The sequence below is a fragment of the Nomascus leucogenys genome, chromosome 11 (genome assembly GCF_006542625.1).
Source record: "Nomascus leucogenys isolate Asia chromosome 11, Asia_NLE_v1, whole genome shotgun sequence".
In the NCBI taxonomy this organism is placed as follows: Eukaryota; Metazoa; Chordata; class Mammalia; order Primates; family Hylobatidae; genus Nomascus; species Nomascus leucogenys.
This window is the reverse complement of record NC_044391.1, coordinates 92462168-92481799: the sequence shown is the minus strand read 5'-3', so window position 1 is coordinate 92481799 and position 19632 is coordinate 92462168. Positions and strand designations below refer to the sequence as shown.

At 39.4% G+C, this 19632-nt stretch overlaps 1 protein-coding gene and 1 long non-coding RNA gene across 4 annotated transcripts in view; one reads left to right on the top strand and one right to left on the bottom strand.

Moving 5' to 3' along the window:
* Positions 1-19632, top strand: part of TNIK (TRAF2 and NCK interacting kinase) — a 405268-nt gene that overhangs the window by 88051 nt on the left and 297585 nt on the right. For all 3 annotated transcript variants that reach the window (XM_003256453.3, XM_030822825.1, XM_003256455.3), the window contains exon 2: positions 3184-3249. In XM_003256453.3, coding sequence (XP_003256501.1) covers positions 3184-3249 — 66 coding nt within the window. The remainder of the gene's footprint in view (positions 1-3183; positions 3250-19632) is intronic.
* The window catches only part of LOC115837301, a 45470-nt gene continuing 35991 nt past the window's right edge, over positions 10154-19632 (bottom strand). The window contains exons 2-3 of the long non-coding RNA XR_004032347.1: positions 13223-13379; positions 10154-10343 (exon numbers count right to left, since the gene is read on the bottom strand). This is a non-coding gene — a long non-coding RNA (uncharacterized LOC115837301). The remainder of the gene's footprint in view (positions 10344-13222; positions 13380-19632) is intronic.

Here is a 19632-nt window from a genome sequence, read left to right as displayed (position 1 = left end):
AGACTTCTCTTTTGATTCCAGACTGGTTCTCATTTCTAGCCATGATGCTTGTAGTGTATGTTGCGGTATGTCACACGGAGCTCAGTTCTCCACTGCTGAGGCACTCAGTTGTCCACCTGCTGGGAGTGTAGGTAGCTAGGGATGACGTTCACCTAAAAAATGTCCTCAGCTGAACAGTGTCACTTCACCTAAGATTGTTACCTCTGGGACGGGTATTGTGGGGCAGCCCACATGCAGTGACTAGTCAATGGAGATGGGATGCAAAGGCCTGATGCTTCCAGGTAGGATAATTCTCAAGGGCTGTCCTAGCTCCAGCACTTCCATGGATCAGATGAAGTTTTTGTTACCACTACATTTCAGTTCAGCTCTTCCTTCGGCTCAGTCCAGTTCTTCCTTTACTCCCCGGCAGGTGTTGATTCTGAGGCATACCCCAATAAACTCACACAGTATAAATCTCAGGGAGTCTCAGGGTTTATTCCTGGGGAACCCATCTGATACGATGATTCTTTCCAGTTTGGTTGCCTATGCAAGGCCAGTTGCCAGTAGAACTCTTTAGTTCCTCTGAACTTTGCTTCTGAGGCCCTCAGATGTGTCCAGCAAAAACCTTCTCCTACCAGTTTGAACTAAAAGCTCAGCATTGAGCCTCCTTGGTTTTGATTGGTTGGGACATATACCCAAGAATAGATTATTCAAGGAGAGAAAAGAGCCTCACAAGTCAGCTGTCCACATCTTCCTGAGACCTACCTGCTAACCCCAGCTCTGAGAGGGGACCCTGAGGCGAGTGCCCCATGGGTGTAGAAGCTGATCCCTGCTCTGCACCTGTTTGTGCTCTTGCCCTCGTCTCACATCCCTGTTTGATTCCCAGGTTCCTTGAGGCAGCCACTCATCACTGTCCTGTATCTCTTCTCTTTCTGTTATATTTTTTTTTTAGTCAAGAAAAATGAATGTTGAAAACACAATTGAGCTATTTCAAGCAAATGTAGAACTTCTCTCCAAATATGTTGCAGAAACACCACCAAGCAAACAAACTACTGGGAAGCACAGCTTAGAAACAAACAACAGCTGCCACCATTTATGGGCTTTTATTTTTTCTTTTCCTCATTTCTTTCTAATTCCATTTGTAATAAAACCTGCTGCTCTAATGGCCTAGTAGTTTAACCAACAAAATTTTTCTTCCCTATCCTGAGGCCTCCCAGGTGGCCTTGATGGTGTCTTCTAGCTATGGGGTGTTGGTCGACTCAGAGCTCTAAGTCCCTTAAGAGTGTTTTCCAGTTTTGTGGTTCTTTCTGGAACCACACCTCCCAGACTAGGTGGGGCATAACTGGAACTTCTGGACTTCTGGATTTTTCAGGACATGAGCATGGAGTGTGGTTTCTTGCCCTTCTGGCTTTGTAAGAGTAGGTAATGTAGTGCTAACTCCAATCTTTCTCAGTGACTAAGTGCTTCATCTGTTGGGTGCTTTGTTTGCTTTTTGTTTTTGTTTTTATTTGTTCTCTGTGTGGAATCTTTGAAGGCACCTACGCAGGGCTTTTCTTGAGTTTGATTGACCACAGACTGGACTTTAAAGCATCCTGACTTGTCAGATCAAACTCATTTTTCCCTTTCCCCAGAATAGCGGATAAACTCATTTTCCCCTTCCCCCATTTAAATCCTGCTGGTGGTGTGGAATTTCTCAGCTTAAAAGTGATTACTATTAGGTATTAATAGATTTCCGACTATGTGCAAGGCATTGTGCAAAGCCCACACTTATTCTCCAGAAGAGCATGGCTAGGCAGATGTCATCCCTGCAGACCCAGACAATATGTTGCTTTCTTGGGGTTTCCTAGGATCACACAGCTGGTCAAGGCACAGCTGGTATTTAACACAGGTCTGTCTGAATCTGAAGTTAAGGCTGTTCCCTGCCTGCCTCTTGGCCACCCATTGTAATAATATATGGCATTGCTGTCATGTAAGTGTCCGGTAGAGACAGGCCAAAGGTGCAGTCTATTTTTATTTGTTCCTAAGAATATTTTTTAAATTAAGTGCCTACAACTTAAAAAATAGGAGATGTCACATTAAATACAATGTTCAGTTTCTCTTGAAAAATCTTTAGACCTGGCAATATTGTGCTCATATGTTGACAAGACAACAAGTGGCTCCAGCTAAGTAAACTCCACCCCAACCCACCCTACCATACCACACCCTACCTCCCTCAAGGAGGCTCGGGTTGCCCAGTTTGCCACAGGCCCCAACTGGACCACTTTACTTGTTTATGTTACTGGCCTGGCCTCTGCAGACATTTAAGTTTGTGACTCCTAGATTTATGCCTTTAAAGAAGCAATTTCTGTCCAGTTAGGAATCAGTAAGGGGTAAAAGTCAATTTCTGCCTCTGAATAGAATTTTATAGGCTTTGATTTTTCTTTTCAACTTTTTGGGATAGTAATTCAGTTGTAATAGCAGTAATTATTGGATATTTATTGAACACTGTAACATTTAGCTGACTCCCGGGGTTAGTGGACAACTGATTGGTGGTAAGAACTTGAATAATTCTCCAATTTAGTTTGCATTCTAAATCCTGCAGTTACTCAGCAGGTACTACAGGAACTAGAGGCTATCCTCAAAAGTATATTTTGTAGAGGCAGTATTACAGAAAAGAGATGAATCCAAAGAAAAACTTTCTGAGGGAGGTAGTTAAGTTGACTCTATTTTCCCTTGGAAACTGTTGACTACCATAGGTGAGATTGCCCCACAATGCACGAACACCCTTCTTAACTACCAGGGCTCACTCAACACAATGAACAGCTCAGATATTTCAAAGAGAAATACCCTGGAACATTAGAACCTTCTCAGGATGATAAGTCTTTCACTTCATCTTGATGTAGCTCCTGCAAGTGTGTTTTTCCATTTAACAGTGAGAAACGTGTTACTTCTTTTTTATTATTTCACTTGAAAAAGCATCTCCTTTTGCCTGATTTAAACACATTTCATAGAAATGTAAAATGGAAAGAAAATAGAACTTGGCTAATTTCATAGCTGCAGCTGACTTAAATTTTAAAATTTTGATAGTATTAAATGTTAACACATGAGAGCCCCTGAAGCTAAAGTTGTTATTTATTTGATTAATTTAAAGAAGTATTTGCTTTTGATTAAGGCAATGCCTGGAATATTGTTTTGAATTTTTATTGTTTGTTTGTTTTCTTTCAGGACCCCGCAGGGATCTTTGAATTGGTGGAACTTGTTGGAAATGGAACATACGGGCAAGTTTATAAGGTAAGTACATTGAGTCTGAATGTGGCTTATGTATGGTTTCAGTTCATGAATGATGAATTGCAGTGCTGTCTACACTGGCTCATAAATGGCTCCTAACAAATGTAAAATGAATTAATATACTTGTTGATTGACTCTCCATCTTTTAAAATATATCTGTGGTTATGTTGTCTAAACTGGATTCTGTGATTTGGGTATTTCCCTTCATTATATAATACTGTGTTTATTTGTGACACATGAATTCTGATGGCACATATTTGAAGCTCTTCAAGCGTTCAGTTTCCTTTACTTTAATCACTGCCAGAACTGGTTTTTGAAAGAGAAAAGAACGCGATCTACTTTAGAAATTTAAGCTATTAAACTGTTGCAGCTGGAAAAGTAGATGTGTTATTGGCCTAGGGCATGAATTAAATGAGTTGAGTGAACAGTGTTGGAAGAAAACTTGGTTACTTCACAAAGCAAAAGCTTAATAGCAGCGACAAATTTTAGGAAATAATTAAAAGTTAAACTTGAGTTGAGATTGAGCTGTGGAATAAGAAGTCTTGCTTGCCTGTTTACTAATTTTTGCTTACAAATTCACTCAAAAAGTGTTTTTAAAAGGTATTTTCCCCAAGTATAATCTATGAAAAATGGTCAGTTGAAAATGTGAGTTGATTTCTTTTCTGATTGTCAAAAAAAAAAAAAAAAAAAAAAAGAAAGTGAACTGTTTTTGGACTAAAACTTTTGGGGTTTTATTGAATGAGCTATTGAAATGCCATCAAAACAAACCAACTGTTTCCTCATGATAATTTCTAGGGAAATATCCATCATTTTCCCTAGTGGCAGCGATAGGGGATGGCATTTCCATTACAAATTATCTCGTGTTCTATTTTTAAAAATTCCTGCTGAGCCCTAAACTTCTCTCGGTTAATTAAATTTATTATAGAAATCATTCAGGTTGTAATATTTTCAATTCTGCAGAATGTCAAAAGTATTATTTATAGGGTATTCTCGAGATTCTGTTTTTTAAAGCACAGTTGTAAGTGGATACACATTTATATGTTTATTTACGAGAGGTTTCCTTTGGTGTCCAGGGGAAAATTCTCCCTTGCAAGAAATGATTATTTCCTAAATTGTACACCTTTTACCATTAGGCAGAATGTAGTCTACCCAACCTGCTCACTTGACGTTGATCCTGTCTGACACAGAAAGAAATGTGTCTCAGCAAAGGCTTTTAAATACTTTCAATGAAGATAATTGGGTTGGAAGATTGTGTTACTGCATTTTGAGAAACTGGATTGAACTTGTGAAGTAACTAATGAATTAAGCTCTGACTTAGGTAGAAAATTACTTCTGATTTGCTGTCAATATGAAGGAGCAACTCTGTAGCATGCTGTTGGTTTTATGGTGCCATTTCTTTGAGCCTTTCCGTTTCATTATGTTTCCCACCCATAGGATATGCATTTGGGAGACAATTCACAGCTTGGTACACTAATTCAAGAGGTGAAACTCTGCACACTTATAAGAGGAGATACCAAGAGATTCAATTAAGGATTAGAACAATTGGAAAATCCAGAATTATCCGTAATTTCTTGTTATTTGAAAAAGGCAAGGAAACAAATGGCAAGAGGTCTCAGATCTTTTTAGAGAGGGAAGATATTTAGCAGCTAGGTTGTCAACATTATTATTCTAAAGGATTCCATTCTCTTGGTGGTTGATACAGTACTATGGCACCTTCCAAGTTTAAGGGAGATTCTGCAAAGAATGGTCATGATGAATGCAGTGAACTTTGGGACAGGAGATTTGGTCTCTTTTACCAGCCCCATTGTTTTGTAGCCACCACAGCTTTTCTGTGTATTAGTCAAATGAGAATGTAGTTAGAAATGCTCTGGGGCCTGGCCAGGTGCGGTGGCTAATGCCTGTAATCCCAGCACTTTGGCAGGTCAAGGCAGATGGATCATTTGAGCTCAGAGTTCGAGACCAGCCAGGCCAACATGATGAAACCCCGTCTCTACTAAAAATACAAAAATTAGCCAGGTGGTAGTGGCATGCACCTGTAACCTCAGCTACTCGAGAGGCTGAGGCAGGAGAATCTCTTGAGCCTGGGAGGCAGAGGTTGCGGTGAGCCAAGATCTTGCCACTGCACTCCAGTCTGGGCGAGAGAGTGAGACCCTGTCCCCCACCCTCCCCCCAAAAAAAATGCTTTGGGGCCTTGTGTTGATTTACTTAAAGAATTATAACTCCCTACCTACCTATTTAAGGGTTTGGTTTCTAGGCAACCAGATGATGTTAGGTGGCACTGCTCATGAACAGACCCTGTGTTTCCTGAGGCCACTAATCCAGTCCTGCTGTCATTCTGAGTTCTGAAAGATTAAAGTTTAATAAAATAGCAAAATATGAGCTAAAAGATATGTGAGCCTAAAGTAAATTACATTAAAAAGTGATTGCACTATAGATTATGCAACTTTTATGGAATATGTATGTTTCTAAAATACTATAGGTATAAATAGAAATGTTATAGCTCTAAGAGGAGGTCCTTATACATAAAATCATATGATAAGTATTTTCTTTCTGTTAAATACTGTATTAGTCTGTTCTCACACTGCTATGAAGAAATACTTGAGCCTGGGTAATTTATAAACGAAAGAGGTTTAATTGACTCACAGTTCTGCATGGCTGAGGAGGCCTCAGGAAACTTACAATCATGGCGGAAGCCACCTCTTCACAGGGTGGCAGGAGACAGAATCAGTGCCCAGTGAAGGGGGAAGCCCCTTATAAAACCATCAGATCTCATGAGAACTAACCCACTATCATGAGAACAGGATGGGTGAAACCGCCTCCATGATTCAATTATCTCCACCTGGTCTCTCCCATGACACATGGGGATTATGGGAACTACAATTCAAGATGAAATTTGGTTGGGGACACAGCCAAACCATATCAAATGCTAAGCCTTTGATTTTAATTTTTAAAGTCTCTCTTTTGGTATTCCTGGTTTTCATAAGTTCAGGTGTGATTTTATGAATAAGTATATGGACATAGCCTTTATTTTATAGAAAAATTTATTGTAAGTTTCTTTTTTATAAGCTGCCCTAAGAGAGTCATAATATAATTTTGTTTACAGGTAGTTTTAAAGAAACATACTTAATATAATAAATAAAAAGCATATGTAGGTATTCAGAGAATACTTCTTGAAATGTATCTGCATGTGAGTCAGGTACATCTAGATATAGAAATATAAATATTTTATATAAAAGCCATTTAATAATGTTTAGTTTTTCAAAGTTGCTTCTAGTCTTACTCCCAATTCTAGCTTATTCCTGTTTTGGGCAAGGTTATATTTGTTTATCTTTAGCATTTTAGTCCCAGGTAATCAAGTAGTGATTCAATGTCTGTTTTTTGCTTTAGTTACTGAGGAGCATAGGTAAATAATAAAGAATAGTGATTCACTCTCAGGACTTTTAATGAGGAAACCATCTCCTTCTGTTCATTTCTGCCTTAAAAAATAAACCAACAAAAGGCCACATACCCATTTACTAAAGGTCTTGGCTGTTTATTGGCATGCCATCTATTGGGAACCTAATGGAATCTGGACACATTTTTGTTAAAATAGAGCAATTCTTTTAATAAATTGAAATAATTGTTTAATGTTTACTGGTAAGATACCACTACAAATTAGCCACAGGTTTTAAATAAATATTGGTTTATCCTGTCTCCTAATTTGCCCTTTTGAATATAGATTGGTTATTACAGAGATGAAGACATATTTTATCCCAGGGTGATAATGTGAATTAGGAATATGAAGGATTCCTCAGTATTTCTCATATTTCTTTTCAATACTTCTTAAGGTTGTAAAGTGCAAAGTAGGGAGGCCATCATGGTGGCTCTTGTGCTTATGAGAGAGATGCTGTGAGTGTGTATATTTCCAACGGGCTTTAAGAGTCTTCATAGTCCTCATTTTGAGTTCTTCTCTGCCAGCTGGCTGTCCAGCCCAACCTTCATCACCTCCAGTCATGTGGAACTCATTACTTTTCTGTCAGTCCATTTTCCTGCAATTCCTTTGAATGTTATCACATTGTGCTGAGATCCTGCCTTCCTAAAGTGTTTACCATTTCAACCCCATTTCATATCTCTAGAGCTATTTAAAATTTAAAATTTAAAATTAAATATTCTTTCACAAGAATGTAGACCTTTGGGCTGGGCGCGGTGGCTCACGCCTGTAATCCCAGCACTTTGGGAGGCTGAGGTGGGCAGATCACCTGAGGTCAGGGATTCAAGACCAGCCTGACCAACATGGAGAAACCCTGTCTCTACTAAAAAATACAAAATTAGCTGGGCGTCGTGGTGCATGCCTGTAATCCCAGCTACTCAGAAGGCTGACGCAGGAAAATCACTTGAACCAGGGAGGCAGAGGTTCCGGTGAGCTGAGATCGCACCATTGCACTCCAGCCTGGGCAAGAAGAGTGAAACTCTGTCTCAAAAAAAAAAAAAAAAAAAGAAAAAGAATGTAGTCCTTTTGTGTAGTCTTTTTGATATTTAAAGAAGATTTCTCCATTCTTCCTCCAAACATATACTTATGTCTCCCGTTGTCCGGGCAATGTAGCCTCAGTTGCGTGATTCATTCTTATGGCATAGACCTGAGGCCCTTCATTATCCCTATGAACTATTCTATTACTAAAAGTCATGTTTTATGCTTGGAAATAGTTTTATATTCCATAAAACCTTTTGAATGTATGATTTAATTTCTATTAGAATGAGCAGCTTGTTCTCACTTCAGGGTCTTTATAGTTATAGTTCCCTCTACTTAGAACACTTTCCCCCCAGCCCTCTCATGGCTGGCTCCTTCTCCTTCAGGTCTCAGCTCAAATGTTACCTTCTCAAGGAAGCCACTTTTCATCCCTGTGTCTACTACAGCCAGCCACTGCCTCTGCTTCCCTCTGCCATAGACTTTCTTTATTACATTAACCTGTTTTATTGTTTTTATGGTATTGCCACTCTCTGAATTATCGTACTTCCTTGTTTATGTCTGTATTTAGCAATTTAAATACATAAGTCAAGGGAAAATAAAGTCAGAGACCTAGTCTGTCTAGGCTATCACTCTGTCCCTAGTCTGGCACATAGTAAATGTTGACACTTGGGGGGCCCAGAATTGAGCTATGTGTTCCTTGATAATTCTTTGTATATCTGTTCCTAGTTTTAAATTTTTTTAGCATTTTCATCAAATGTTAATCTTTGTACTTTAGAAAAATATATTTGCACAAAAGCAATAAACAAAATCCTCTACCAATTTTTTTTTTATAATGGGATGGGGATGTGGATCTTATGTTTAATGAATTCCCAGTAGTCTGCAGAAGCAAGACTATGCTAGAAATTTACAAAATGAAGCAAAGCAATTTTCTGGGGTTTGGTCTCCTGGCAGAGGTCCTCAAACTTTAGTAAGTAAAATGAATATTTGGGAAAGGATTTAAAATGTAGATTTCCAGGCTCCAACTTCTGAAATTTTGATTCAGTGGGTCTGGGGTATCCTCTTTGAACATTTAATAAGTGTAAATGCTCATTCTGTTGTTCAAGGTCCTGGGACCGCACCTCCAGAAACTGCAAAAATGATTGTATGTTATCCTGTTATAGGTCACTTGAGTGAATGCTAATCCTAACACTTTTTGTAATCATTTATTTTAGGATTTCCATGCTGACTCAAACTTACATAAACGGAGAAAAGCAAAAATCAAAGTTCTTGACCTGAGATGTGATACCCACCTGTTTGGGCTTATTCAAAGATTTGACTTCCAGTGTTTTCATTTGATATGCTTATGATTACAGTTTACAGCTGAATAATTGAACTCAAGACCTGAGAATCAATATTGTCAAAACTGACCTCATATAGCAAAATCTCGGCCTGTTTGGTGGAGATTTTCTCAAATCTGTATATCGTGATCTCTTTATTAACCTTCTGTTAAAATAAGATAAAATATTTCAGTAGTAAGTTTATTAATAGTTTATTTATGGAGGTGATTCTGTAACATTACCCGGGATGCACTGTAGCTTTTCATAGCCTGCTGCAATGAATCATGTATTATACTATTCACTTACTGTTTGGCAAGGAGTGAGTATGGGAGAATGGTGTGTTTTATAGATAATAGTGGCATTTGTTTTTTAATCAAGAATTTCTAACATAAAGAATACATTCTTTCACATTTGTTGAATGCCCATGAAAAAAGCCCTGTGCTTTGTATGGGAATAATGCAGAGCTAACTGAGGAGGTTCCTACTCTTAAGAAGTGCATAATCAGATTATCTAATTAGGACTGAGTGTTCACTGTGCACCAGAGGTTTTTATGTATATTGTCTCAGTTATTCCTCATGGTGGTTATGGTCTCATTTTATCGGGGAGGAAGAACATTTATTAAATCACATTATCACTCTAAGGCAGGGTTTCTCAGCCTCAGCACTCCTGAGATTTGGGGCTGGATAATTCTTTGTTGTGGGGGCTGTACTGTGCATTGCAAGATATATAGCAACCTCCCTGGCCTCATCCAACTACAAAGCAGCAGCACCCCTAAGTTGTGACAGCTGAAAATGTCTCCAGATTTTCCAGTGTCTTCTGTGGGGGTAAAAACACTGCTCTAAAAATCAGACAGAATGGCAAAACTCTTAACATTGAGGTGCAAGTGGGGACAGTGAGAGTGTAGACTATTTAGGAATTAATGCTGTCCAGGCAGAGTGGGGACCTAAATGGGCTGCAAGATGTGGGTTTGGAAAAAGCTTAGAGGCCTTGGCATTTCCACTGTATCTGGGAGTGTAACTGAGCATTTTTATAAGTGCAAAGAGTATAATGAAAAGGACTTTGGAGCGGGACTGATTGAGCTGGATTCCCAGTCTGGTTTTGCTCTGTTCCAATCGTGTGAACATAACCAACTTACCCCGTGAGCCTGGATTTCTTTATCTTTTATTAACAGTACAGACTAGAGCTGTTAGTGAAAACTCAAGTGTAAAACATTAATATGTGGAAGCGCTCGGCTTAGTGCCTGACACATAGTGGGCACTCAATAACCTTTTTCTCTTCCCAAACACACGTGCCAGTTCCTCCCATGGTCTTGCTTTCATAGAACATGTTATGCCCTGAAAGAAACATTCATAGAGGAATGAAGTTAGAAACACATGTCTTTGTGCTCCACATTCTACATTTGACTGATTGGTCTTTATGCTTAGAATGGCATTATTTGTACTAAATATTAGGATGGTGCAAAAATAATTGTGGTTTTTGCCATTAAAAGTAATGGCAAAAACGGCAATACTTTTGCACCAACCTAATACCAGTATTATTTTAATGGCAAAAACGGCAGCAACTTTTGTGCCAACCTAATACAATTCTTACATTGTATTTGGTGATACAATTGCCACTTGGATATTATGTTTGGTCTTTAGTGCTTAAAGAAGCCAATTTCTCAATAACGTGTAAAGAGAAGATAGATTAATAGAGGAAACAGGAATCAGTTGCAGCACTGTAGAACTGTGGTGGGGTGATAATGGTTTCTGAATAATTTTATATTTCATAATTGGAGGAGAAGCAACAGTATTTCTTCTTCCGGTAGTATAAGGTCTCAGGAGAGAGTCTATTGTGAGATTAGTGAAGGGGTGTGGAGCAGCAAGAACCTTATTTAGACATTGAGGACCCATCATATGGTTTTGGTTCTACCCTTAACTTGCCTTAGCTTTGAGCTTGCCATAGATCTACTTGGAACTTCAGTTGTTCTCATCTGTAAAATTAGAATATAAAGAGACAGTTTTCATGATATACCCCATGAAGCTATTGTGAGGTTGAAATCAATTAATGACTTTGAAAGGAATTTAAATATAAATTCCTATGTACATGTAAGGTTTGATTACTGCTATTGTCATTTATTACAGTAGGAGGTGGCAGATTCCTGTTATCTTGGGGTCTAGGGAAGTTTATTCCTATGTTGTTATTTCTCTTCTTCATCCTCAGGCTTTATTATCTGTTCTTAGAGTGTAGTTTTGCTAGAATTAAAGGTAACAATTTTACTTCCATTCTCCAACAAGTAGGAGAATCATTCACCTTTGAAATATGTTGGCTTGATGAATTTTTCATCCTCATAGATCCCCGAGTTGTTTGCATCTAATTTGTCTGAAGACCATACCACCTTGTGCTATGATCTGTTGAGTGTAATGAATTAGATGGTTGTCATGTGAACATGGAGGGAAGACCTTTGTGGGTGCCTGCGTGCTAGATGCCATATGGATGGGTCGATTGCTCTGCTAGGTAGCTGAACCTGTAGACTTGCTACCAAAACTTGATGCAGGGACTGTGTGGGATTTCTTGTTGCTACTAGTGGTTTGCAGCCTTCACTTTTTATAGAAATCATCTGGATAATTTTGCAAACTATAGATAATTGGGCCTTTCTTTAAAAATTTGATTTTAGTTTGTCTGATGTTGGGCTGGGGGAGGTTTTATTCCAGACCTTCCCAGATGCTTGTAATGCACAGCCAGGATAGAAAGCTGCTGGGCTGAGGCTCTCTGTAGTGTAAGTGCTCTTTTGGGTATCTTTGCCTTTGGAGATGAATCTACCCCTTTTAGTTCTATCTTGGGATTTTATTTACCTTTACTCATTTATTCAGTGTCAGCCTTCATAAGAATCTAACAACTGCCTGGCATTGCCATCAGGGCACGGTTTAGAGATAAACATGTGGCGTGGTCCTTGCCCTCCAAGGGTTTGAAGTCTCTGCGTGGAGAGACATGAAAATAGATCACTTCAATGTTGTATTCCATGCACCACAGCAAGAGTATACAGAGCAGAGCCAAATCTGGGGGCTGTGGGAAGACCAGGAAAGGCTTCATATATAAGGTGACTCTTGAGTGGAGTCTTAAAAGATGAATAGATATATGTGGAAGGGGAATTAAGTAGGTACTCTAGGGAGAGGTAGTGTTACCAAAGGCTTGACTGCTTTTGATGGCCTGGGCCAGGGTCAATAACCTGAGGTGAGGTAGGGCTAGGAGGCCTTTAAGACAGACATGGACGGATGGCTCTTCTGGCCCTGAGTCTTGGCCTTGAGACTCATTAGCTGTGTGAGCTTAAGCAAGTCATTTAGCTTTTCTGGGCCTTGCCAGAGGCAAGGTTTTCTGAGGTCTTGCCAGAGGGTCTCCAGAGTTCCTTCTGGATATGACATCCTTTAATTCTAAGTAGAGCACTAGTCTGGATAACCTCCACAAGTTGCTTCCATGAATCCACTTACGGCCTGTGCTTTTCCAACTACAAAACTGTTATAGAAATATTCTAAACCATTAGCAAAATGATTTATATGGAATGCCTAACATTATTAAGGTACCCATGTGGCCTGGTGTAGTTCTGTGTTGAAGGATGTAGACACATGCACGTTTTATACCATTCTCTCATTAATTCAGAGCCGCAAGGTTTTAGCAGGTTCTCACTGCCTCAATGACTGATGGTATATACTTTCTAATAGTGATGAAAAGAGGATGAGATTTTCTGTTAGGGATGGACATGGATTGGCACTCGTGTGCTCAATTTTGATTTGAAGTATTTAGAATGCTTGAGTCCAAAATACTTTCATTCCACCTCATATTTTATCAATGAGTTGCCAAATAACTTGATGCACAACTCCCTCATGACTTGTAGTTTTTAGATCTCATAACCCCCTTAATGATTTGGTGATTATAAGGCACTTTCAAGTAATTAAACAATCAATAGTTACTATTCTGGGTTATTTGTAACCTGTAAAATGAAACCCCGCCAGGATTACAGGCACAGAATTTAGGGCTCTTCACGGTTTTTAACTATTTTGTACATGGGAAACATTTGAGACTCTTTAATAAAAAGAATAACCAATTAACTGTGGTATTGAGATTGTATTTCTTATCTCTGTAGTTTAACCTTAGGTATAATTTCATTAAATCTGCTTGGATATTTTGCATATACAAAAAGAAATATCTGCTGTTTGGCAAGCAAATATATGCTTACTACTACATAGGAGCGTTGTTGGTGGTGAGGGTCTACAATGGGGTCATTACAACCTCTGATGCTGGGTGCAGTGGCCTCGGATATTGCTTCGGATGTTGGTCCTGTTGCTTACTTTGGAAGGCGAAGCACAGAACTGCTGTGTCCGTTTTGTTCCTCTCTACAACAAAGGAAGACTAGTGTAGCAGCTAGTTACACAATTTTCCTAGATAAATTACAAAATGTCTACTACAACAATCGTGATAATAATAACCATATCATCTTTGTGGACAGCAGGGAAGAGTTAGGAACTCAATATGTGAAGAACTCAGTCTCCTTTAAGGAGAAGGTGACTTCTTGTTTTAGAAAACTTGCCCGTTGTTGTTTAACATCTTCGAGTTGATACTTCAAGTATTGCTTGAGAAATTCAGTTTTGATCTGTGCATCACATTCAGGGAGGTGGTATGAGGCGCCTAGCTGAATTTATCTTACTGGAAATCTTTTTAGTGGTACCTCTTTCTCTTATCGTAGAACGTACATACTGTAATTACCCCCTTAGCCATTTTAAGTGAGCATACAATTCAGCAGCATTAAGTACATTCACATTGTTGTGCAACCCTCACCACTACCCATCTCCAGAACTTTTTCATCATCCTCAGCTGAAACCCCGAACTCATTAAATATTAACTCCTCACACCCTACTCTCCCCCACTCCACCCCATGCCCTGATCTCTGTTTAAAAAAATACTGTTAGTAAACTTAAAACTTAATTATAGAGGTGGTGGTTTCCTGGGTAATGTCCTGCAACACTGGATCTGCAACAGGCCTGAAATGGGTCCGCATGTCTGTCTGTCCTTATGTTGGCGTTCCTCAGGGTACCTCACTAACAGCCCACTTTATTATCTGCAGGTGACTGACCACCCCGCACCTGCAGGGCTGCATCTTGTTCTAGGAAGCTGAAACCAGCTGAAGCCCTTGATTTTTCTACCCTGTTTATATCTAAATAAAACGATCCTTCTCAGGTAGAAGTCCACAAAAAATATACAAGCATTTTGTATGAATCCTAAAAGAATATTGTGTATGTTTTCTGATATGGTTTGGCTGTGTCCCCACCCAAATCTCACCTTGAATTGTAATAATCCCATGTCAAGGGTGGGGCCAGGTGGAGATGATTGAATCCTGGGGGCAGTTTCCCTCATACTGTTCTCGTGTAGTCAATAAGTCTCAAGAGACCTGATGGTTTTATAAATGGGAGTTACCCTACACAAGCGTTCTTGTCTGCACCACGTAAGATGTGACTTCGCTCCTCATTCACTTCCAGCCATGACTGTGAGGCTTCCCCGGCCATGTGGAACTGTGAGTCAATTAAACCTCTTTCTTTTATAAATTACCCAGTCTCGGGTATGTCTTTATTAGCAGTGCGAGAACAGACTAATACATTTTCTATATTAAAATGTCTGGACTGTGGTTATTTTTATTACAATTTTACAAATGAGATTTCTCTTTACCTTAAATGTATCAACTATTTTTTAAAGCAGCAAAACATTTTTCCCCCACAGGAAACTCCAGTATTTGACACAATAGCAGAATGTTCTGGATGAAGGATAGTTAGGATCTACCTCGTGAAGCCGTCCCTTTGCCGACACAACACTCCCTGATGCTCCTCTACCTCCCTCCACAGAGTAGCCCCATACTTGGAGCTCCAGGGAGCACAGTTCTACATCCCCAGTCACAGGTCCCTATGACATGACCTCTGCCTCCCCCTCCAGCCTCATCTACGGCCCATCCTGATTCCCACTGTGTCCATCTATGGTAGCACATTGTGGGGCATTCGTGCACACTGCACACAGTGTCTGTTTATCCGTGCTGTGCCCTCCCTCACCCCTTGTTGGCTAGCAATCATACTATATCCTTAACACTTGGTTCAGGCAGCACCCTGCCCAGTGGGGTTTGATGGCATTCCCTGCCTCTTCTCTCCGTACTCTGACATGTTTGTAATCCTCTGTCTGGCTGTCTCCTATTCCAAACTGAGCTCCTTGAGTCAGGGACATTCCCTTACTGTTTCTCTAGTACCAATACAGAGTAAGTAGTTACAAATATGTACAAAAAAAAAGAAGTACAGAGAACGAGGCAGATGGATCACCTGAGGTCAGGAGTTCAAGACCAGCCTGGCCAAAATGGCAAAACCCTGTCTCTACTAAAAATACAAAAACTAGCTGAGTGTGGTGGTCTGGGCCTGTAATCCCAGCTACTCGGGAGGCTGAGGCAGAAGAATCACTTGAACCTGGGAGATGGAGGTTGCAGTGAGCTGAGATCGTCCCACTGCACACTCCAGCCTCGGCCACAAAGGGAGACTCCGTCTCAAAAAAAAAAAAAAAAAAAAAAAAAAAAAAAATTCTGCTGAGTCTGGAATGCCCTAACTCAGTGAGATATGTTTAGGTTTGCTTCATCTCAACTGTTTGAATATATAAATTAAGGAGACTGACACAAAATATAATATTTAGTAGCCAACAGCAGTTTGAAACCTGATAAGTAAAAACAGTGTCCGCCTACCATCTAATATGACAGAAGAGAATAGGACAAAGAAAAAAATTGTTTTCCCTTCTTTTTAAAACTGGCTTTATGATTCTAAGGCTGTTTTTGTGGCTAAGCACAAAGAACCACGGCTCATCTGAACTTTTAAATAGCCTATTGCACACTTTTGATATCAGATATGGGTTTTTGGAGGTTGTTTTCCCATCTTCTACCATGTCTTTGGGACTGTAGAGTTAAACACTGACATCACTGATGTCTATCATAAAACATAAAACAGAATGGTTTTGAAACCTTCATATTATTTCATTTGACCTTCACAGTAAACCCATAAGTTAGGTAGAAGAGATATGATTAACCTTGTCTTAAAGGAGAGAAATTGAGGTCTGAGAGTTTATAAATGTCTTCCCTTGAAGCCCCCAGGTAAGTAGTAGAGCATGACTCCTGATCAAGTTGCCTAAATTATCTTAGCTCTACTCAGAAGTTTCCCAGGAGGAAATTTGGGTATAACATCTCCTTAAATGTTTGGCAAAGACTGGTTTTGCCCTGCCCTTCATTGCATGTTTAGAATATTTTAAGTAGATTCTTGATAAGTCTGAATTTATACTATAGAGCAGCGATGCCATAGCCTGTTTCAATATATAGTGCTTCTCATCTTTATAGCAAAAATACTAAAGGGTGATTCATGGCTTGGTGATTACTCATTGATTTCTTAGTAAATGGGGACACTATGTTTTTATACAACAAACACAATTGTGTTTTCCCAGAAAGATAAGAAGTGGATTCTTTTCCACCTACAAAAAGGAAGCGGGATACCTTGGGCTACTTACATTTTACAATATAAAATACATCTGTGTTGATTATTTGAGGGAATTGGTTGCCTCTTTTCTCAGAGAGGAGGAAGACATTTCTAGACTTCTTCAAAAATCAGCTCCAATAGCCAGGTGCATAATTTTTTTTTTTTTCCCCAGAAAAACTCTACAATCAGACTGGAGCTTGATAAATGTTTGTTGAAATGAATTGAATTGATTTATTCTCTCGGCTTCAGTTGTGTGCTTTTGTGAGCAAATGGATGAATCTTACTGCTCTGGAGACCATGCAAATATTTGCCAGGGGTATAATTTATACTTTCCCTCTATTCCAAGCAGAGGGAAGGCCAGTTACCTGTTACCTGGTGTGGCATTGTAGCAAGTTGCTTACTCTTTGCTTTTATATTTCCTCCTTTACAGGGATGCCTAGGTTTGTGTGTTTGGGGTTGAGGGTGGGGAGAGACAATGAAATAGAGGATGGAAAGGAAGAATTTCTGGGTATTGCAGAGGAAGATGACCTGGCTACAATATCAAGATGTAATCTCTTGGATAATTTGCATGACTGCAAGTTAGGAATACCTGTGACTCCCTATTTCTGTTTCCATTAAGGATCACATTATTCACTTTTTTCCTTACAGGTTTTAGTTATATAACACCAGCAACCCAGGAATGCTAGAGATGCCTCTATCAGACACTTTCATGACAAGTTTTAGCCAGAGTTATCTCATTCTTTCTCTTTGTCAAAATAGTGAAAGTTAGTGAAAACACAGGACAGGGTGTCCTCCTCTTTGGGTGGAGGCAAAGCTGATTGTATATTCTCTTCAAAGGAGTTGCAAATTAGGCAGATTCTGATTTCTCCCCAGCTAACACTTCTGGTGATTTCAGCTGGAGAAAATGAATGTTTTATGGCCTAAATGTTTAGTACATTTTGTTCTACCATTTTGTACCCACTTGTGAACTTATGAAGAGATACTTCAAATACTTCAGAACTTCAAAACCTTTCCATTCCCTCAAGAAACCTATCACAGAAGCCAATCACCAAAGCCTCCCTCCTCCTCCATATGAATATGCCCCTCTGAGAGTGCTTCAGGGAGGAGGTACCTGAAGCCAAGCTCTCTGAGGCAACCCCAGCTTTCGTGGTCTGCTGTAAGATGGGGAAATGGGATGAGCAGATGATTAACACAGAGCCATGGCTGCTCTGTCCTTGGGGTTCCAGTTTATCTGTTGCCCAGAACAAGATTTGCTTGAATAAGACGAATGTCTACAGTTAATCAGCTGAGTAAATAGTCATAAATTAAGATGTGACCAAGAATCCAGTGTTCATAGGGGATGGGGGAAAACACAAGACAGAAAAGAAAAAAAAAAAAAAAAAAGTCTGCTAACAGAACCCAAAACTGAATAGCAACATCGAAAACAGAACGCTCTTTGAGTATTGTTTTCTAGTCTAGAAGCATAGGAGATTTATGGCTACCTGATTAAGTTGATGAGTAATACTATGGTCAGATGTGCTCTTTGAAATTTGGCCTAAATACTATGCATCATGGTGTTACCTCTCGCTGGAATCTATATATTTGTGAGTAGCTAAAAGTAAGATAGGTATTGACAATATTTTCTTTCACAGCCCAATCACTACTTAAATTATTTCTCCCTCAGGAGTCTTAGTCTACATTCTCAGTGTTGAAGAAACTCCTTAGGCTGTGCAACAGTCTCTAGAGAGTATCTTTGCATTTCTAACAATCAACTCTGGAGATTAATTGGGATTATGAGACCCATTTGCTCATAATCATAAGATTTTAGCGTCTGACTCAGGATCTTGTTTCTCAGGAAGCCCAAGGGTAAGGACACAGAGAACTCCTAGCCTTTAGTCTTGTGTCCACCGAGTCCTGCTACAAGCTGCCCTTTTGGCCCTCCGAGGTCCTGGAGGTTTTCTTTTGAAATTTCCTTGAGGAACACAGCTCAGGTAGTGGACCAGCTCAGGTGCTCTAATTTCAGTGTGAGTCTGTGGGCAGTTGCACTCAACTACTTCTCCATGGCTGGTGTCTGTTTCCAAAGTAAATACAGGGGAGAAAATCCCTTTTTTATAATCAGCAATTTGGGTTAGAGCAAAAGCAATGAAAGTGCCTAGTGCTGAAAATTAGTTTTTTTAAAAAAGGATAGCTATACAAAGGTGTGTATATCTACATATATATTACATATATATAATGAATTTGGTGTTTGTGCTGAGTTCTATGCTTTATTGGGAGTGAATTTCTAAATTGGTTATCAGTTCAAGAGAGTTTTTTTTCTTGGTGGCGCAGTGTCACCCCAAGACATGAATGTGGTCTTAAGGGCTGATTTTGCTTAGAATAATGGCACTTTATACTAACATACACCTTTTGGGGGCATTTGGAGGGTAGAGGATATCTACAAAAAATTCTCCAGAATAAAAATTTTAAGAAATCATAGATATTAACTCTGAAGAAGTACCAGGACCACAATCATTACTGCCTGCTATTACTAAGAGAAGGAAAAATAAGTTAACTTTTTAACTCGGCTCAGATGAAGGCTGGGCTTCCAAAATAAAAACTTTCATTTATAGGCAAAACATCCATGTGGAAGGTCACATTGCAGAAGAATATTGCTGTCTTCCTAGACTTGAACCTCAGAGGTTGAGTTCAGAACTCTTGATAGTTTAAGAGCCATCTCTTTATTTTTTTTAATCCTGAGTCATCTCTTGTAGTCAGGTGTTTCATAGATTTAGTATGTGCTTTGGTTGGCAGTTCTTGCCTTTGCTTGTTAATGTTTCTCTCTAAAAGCTCAAGGACCGACCTTGTTCTGTGCACAGTAAAAGTAGCACTAGTGTGTAATCCCATATGTATAGTATATGTATAGAGTAACTATGCCCATTATAGGAAAGGCTCGGTAGCAGGTTTCCACAACATCATAAAGTAAGCACTTACTGCTTAGTATCCCTGCTTTAGAGATGAAGAGTCTAAACCTTGCAAAATTTAACTTGCCCTAGGTCACACTGACAGTAAGTGGCACAACCTGGAGTTGAACCCACAACCTTTTGACACCAGTGATTGAAACAGATATAATTCATTGGCATAATGA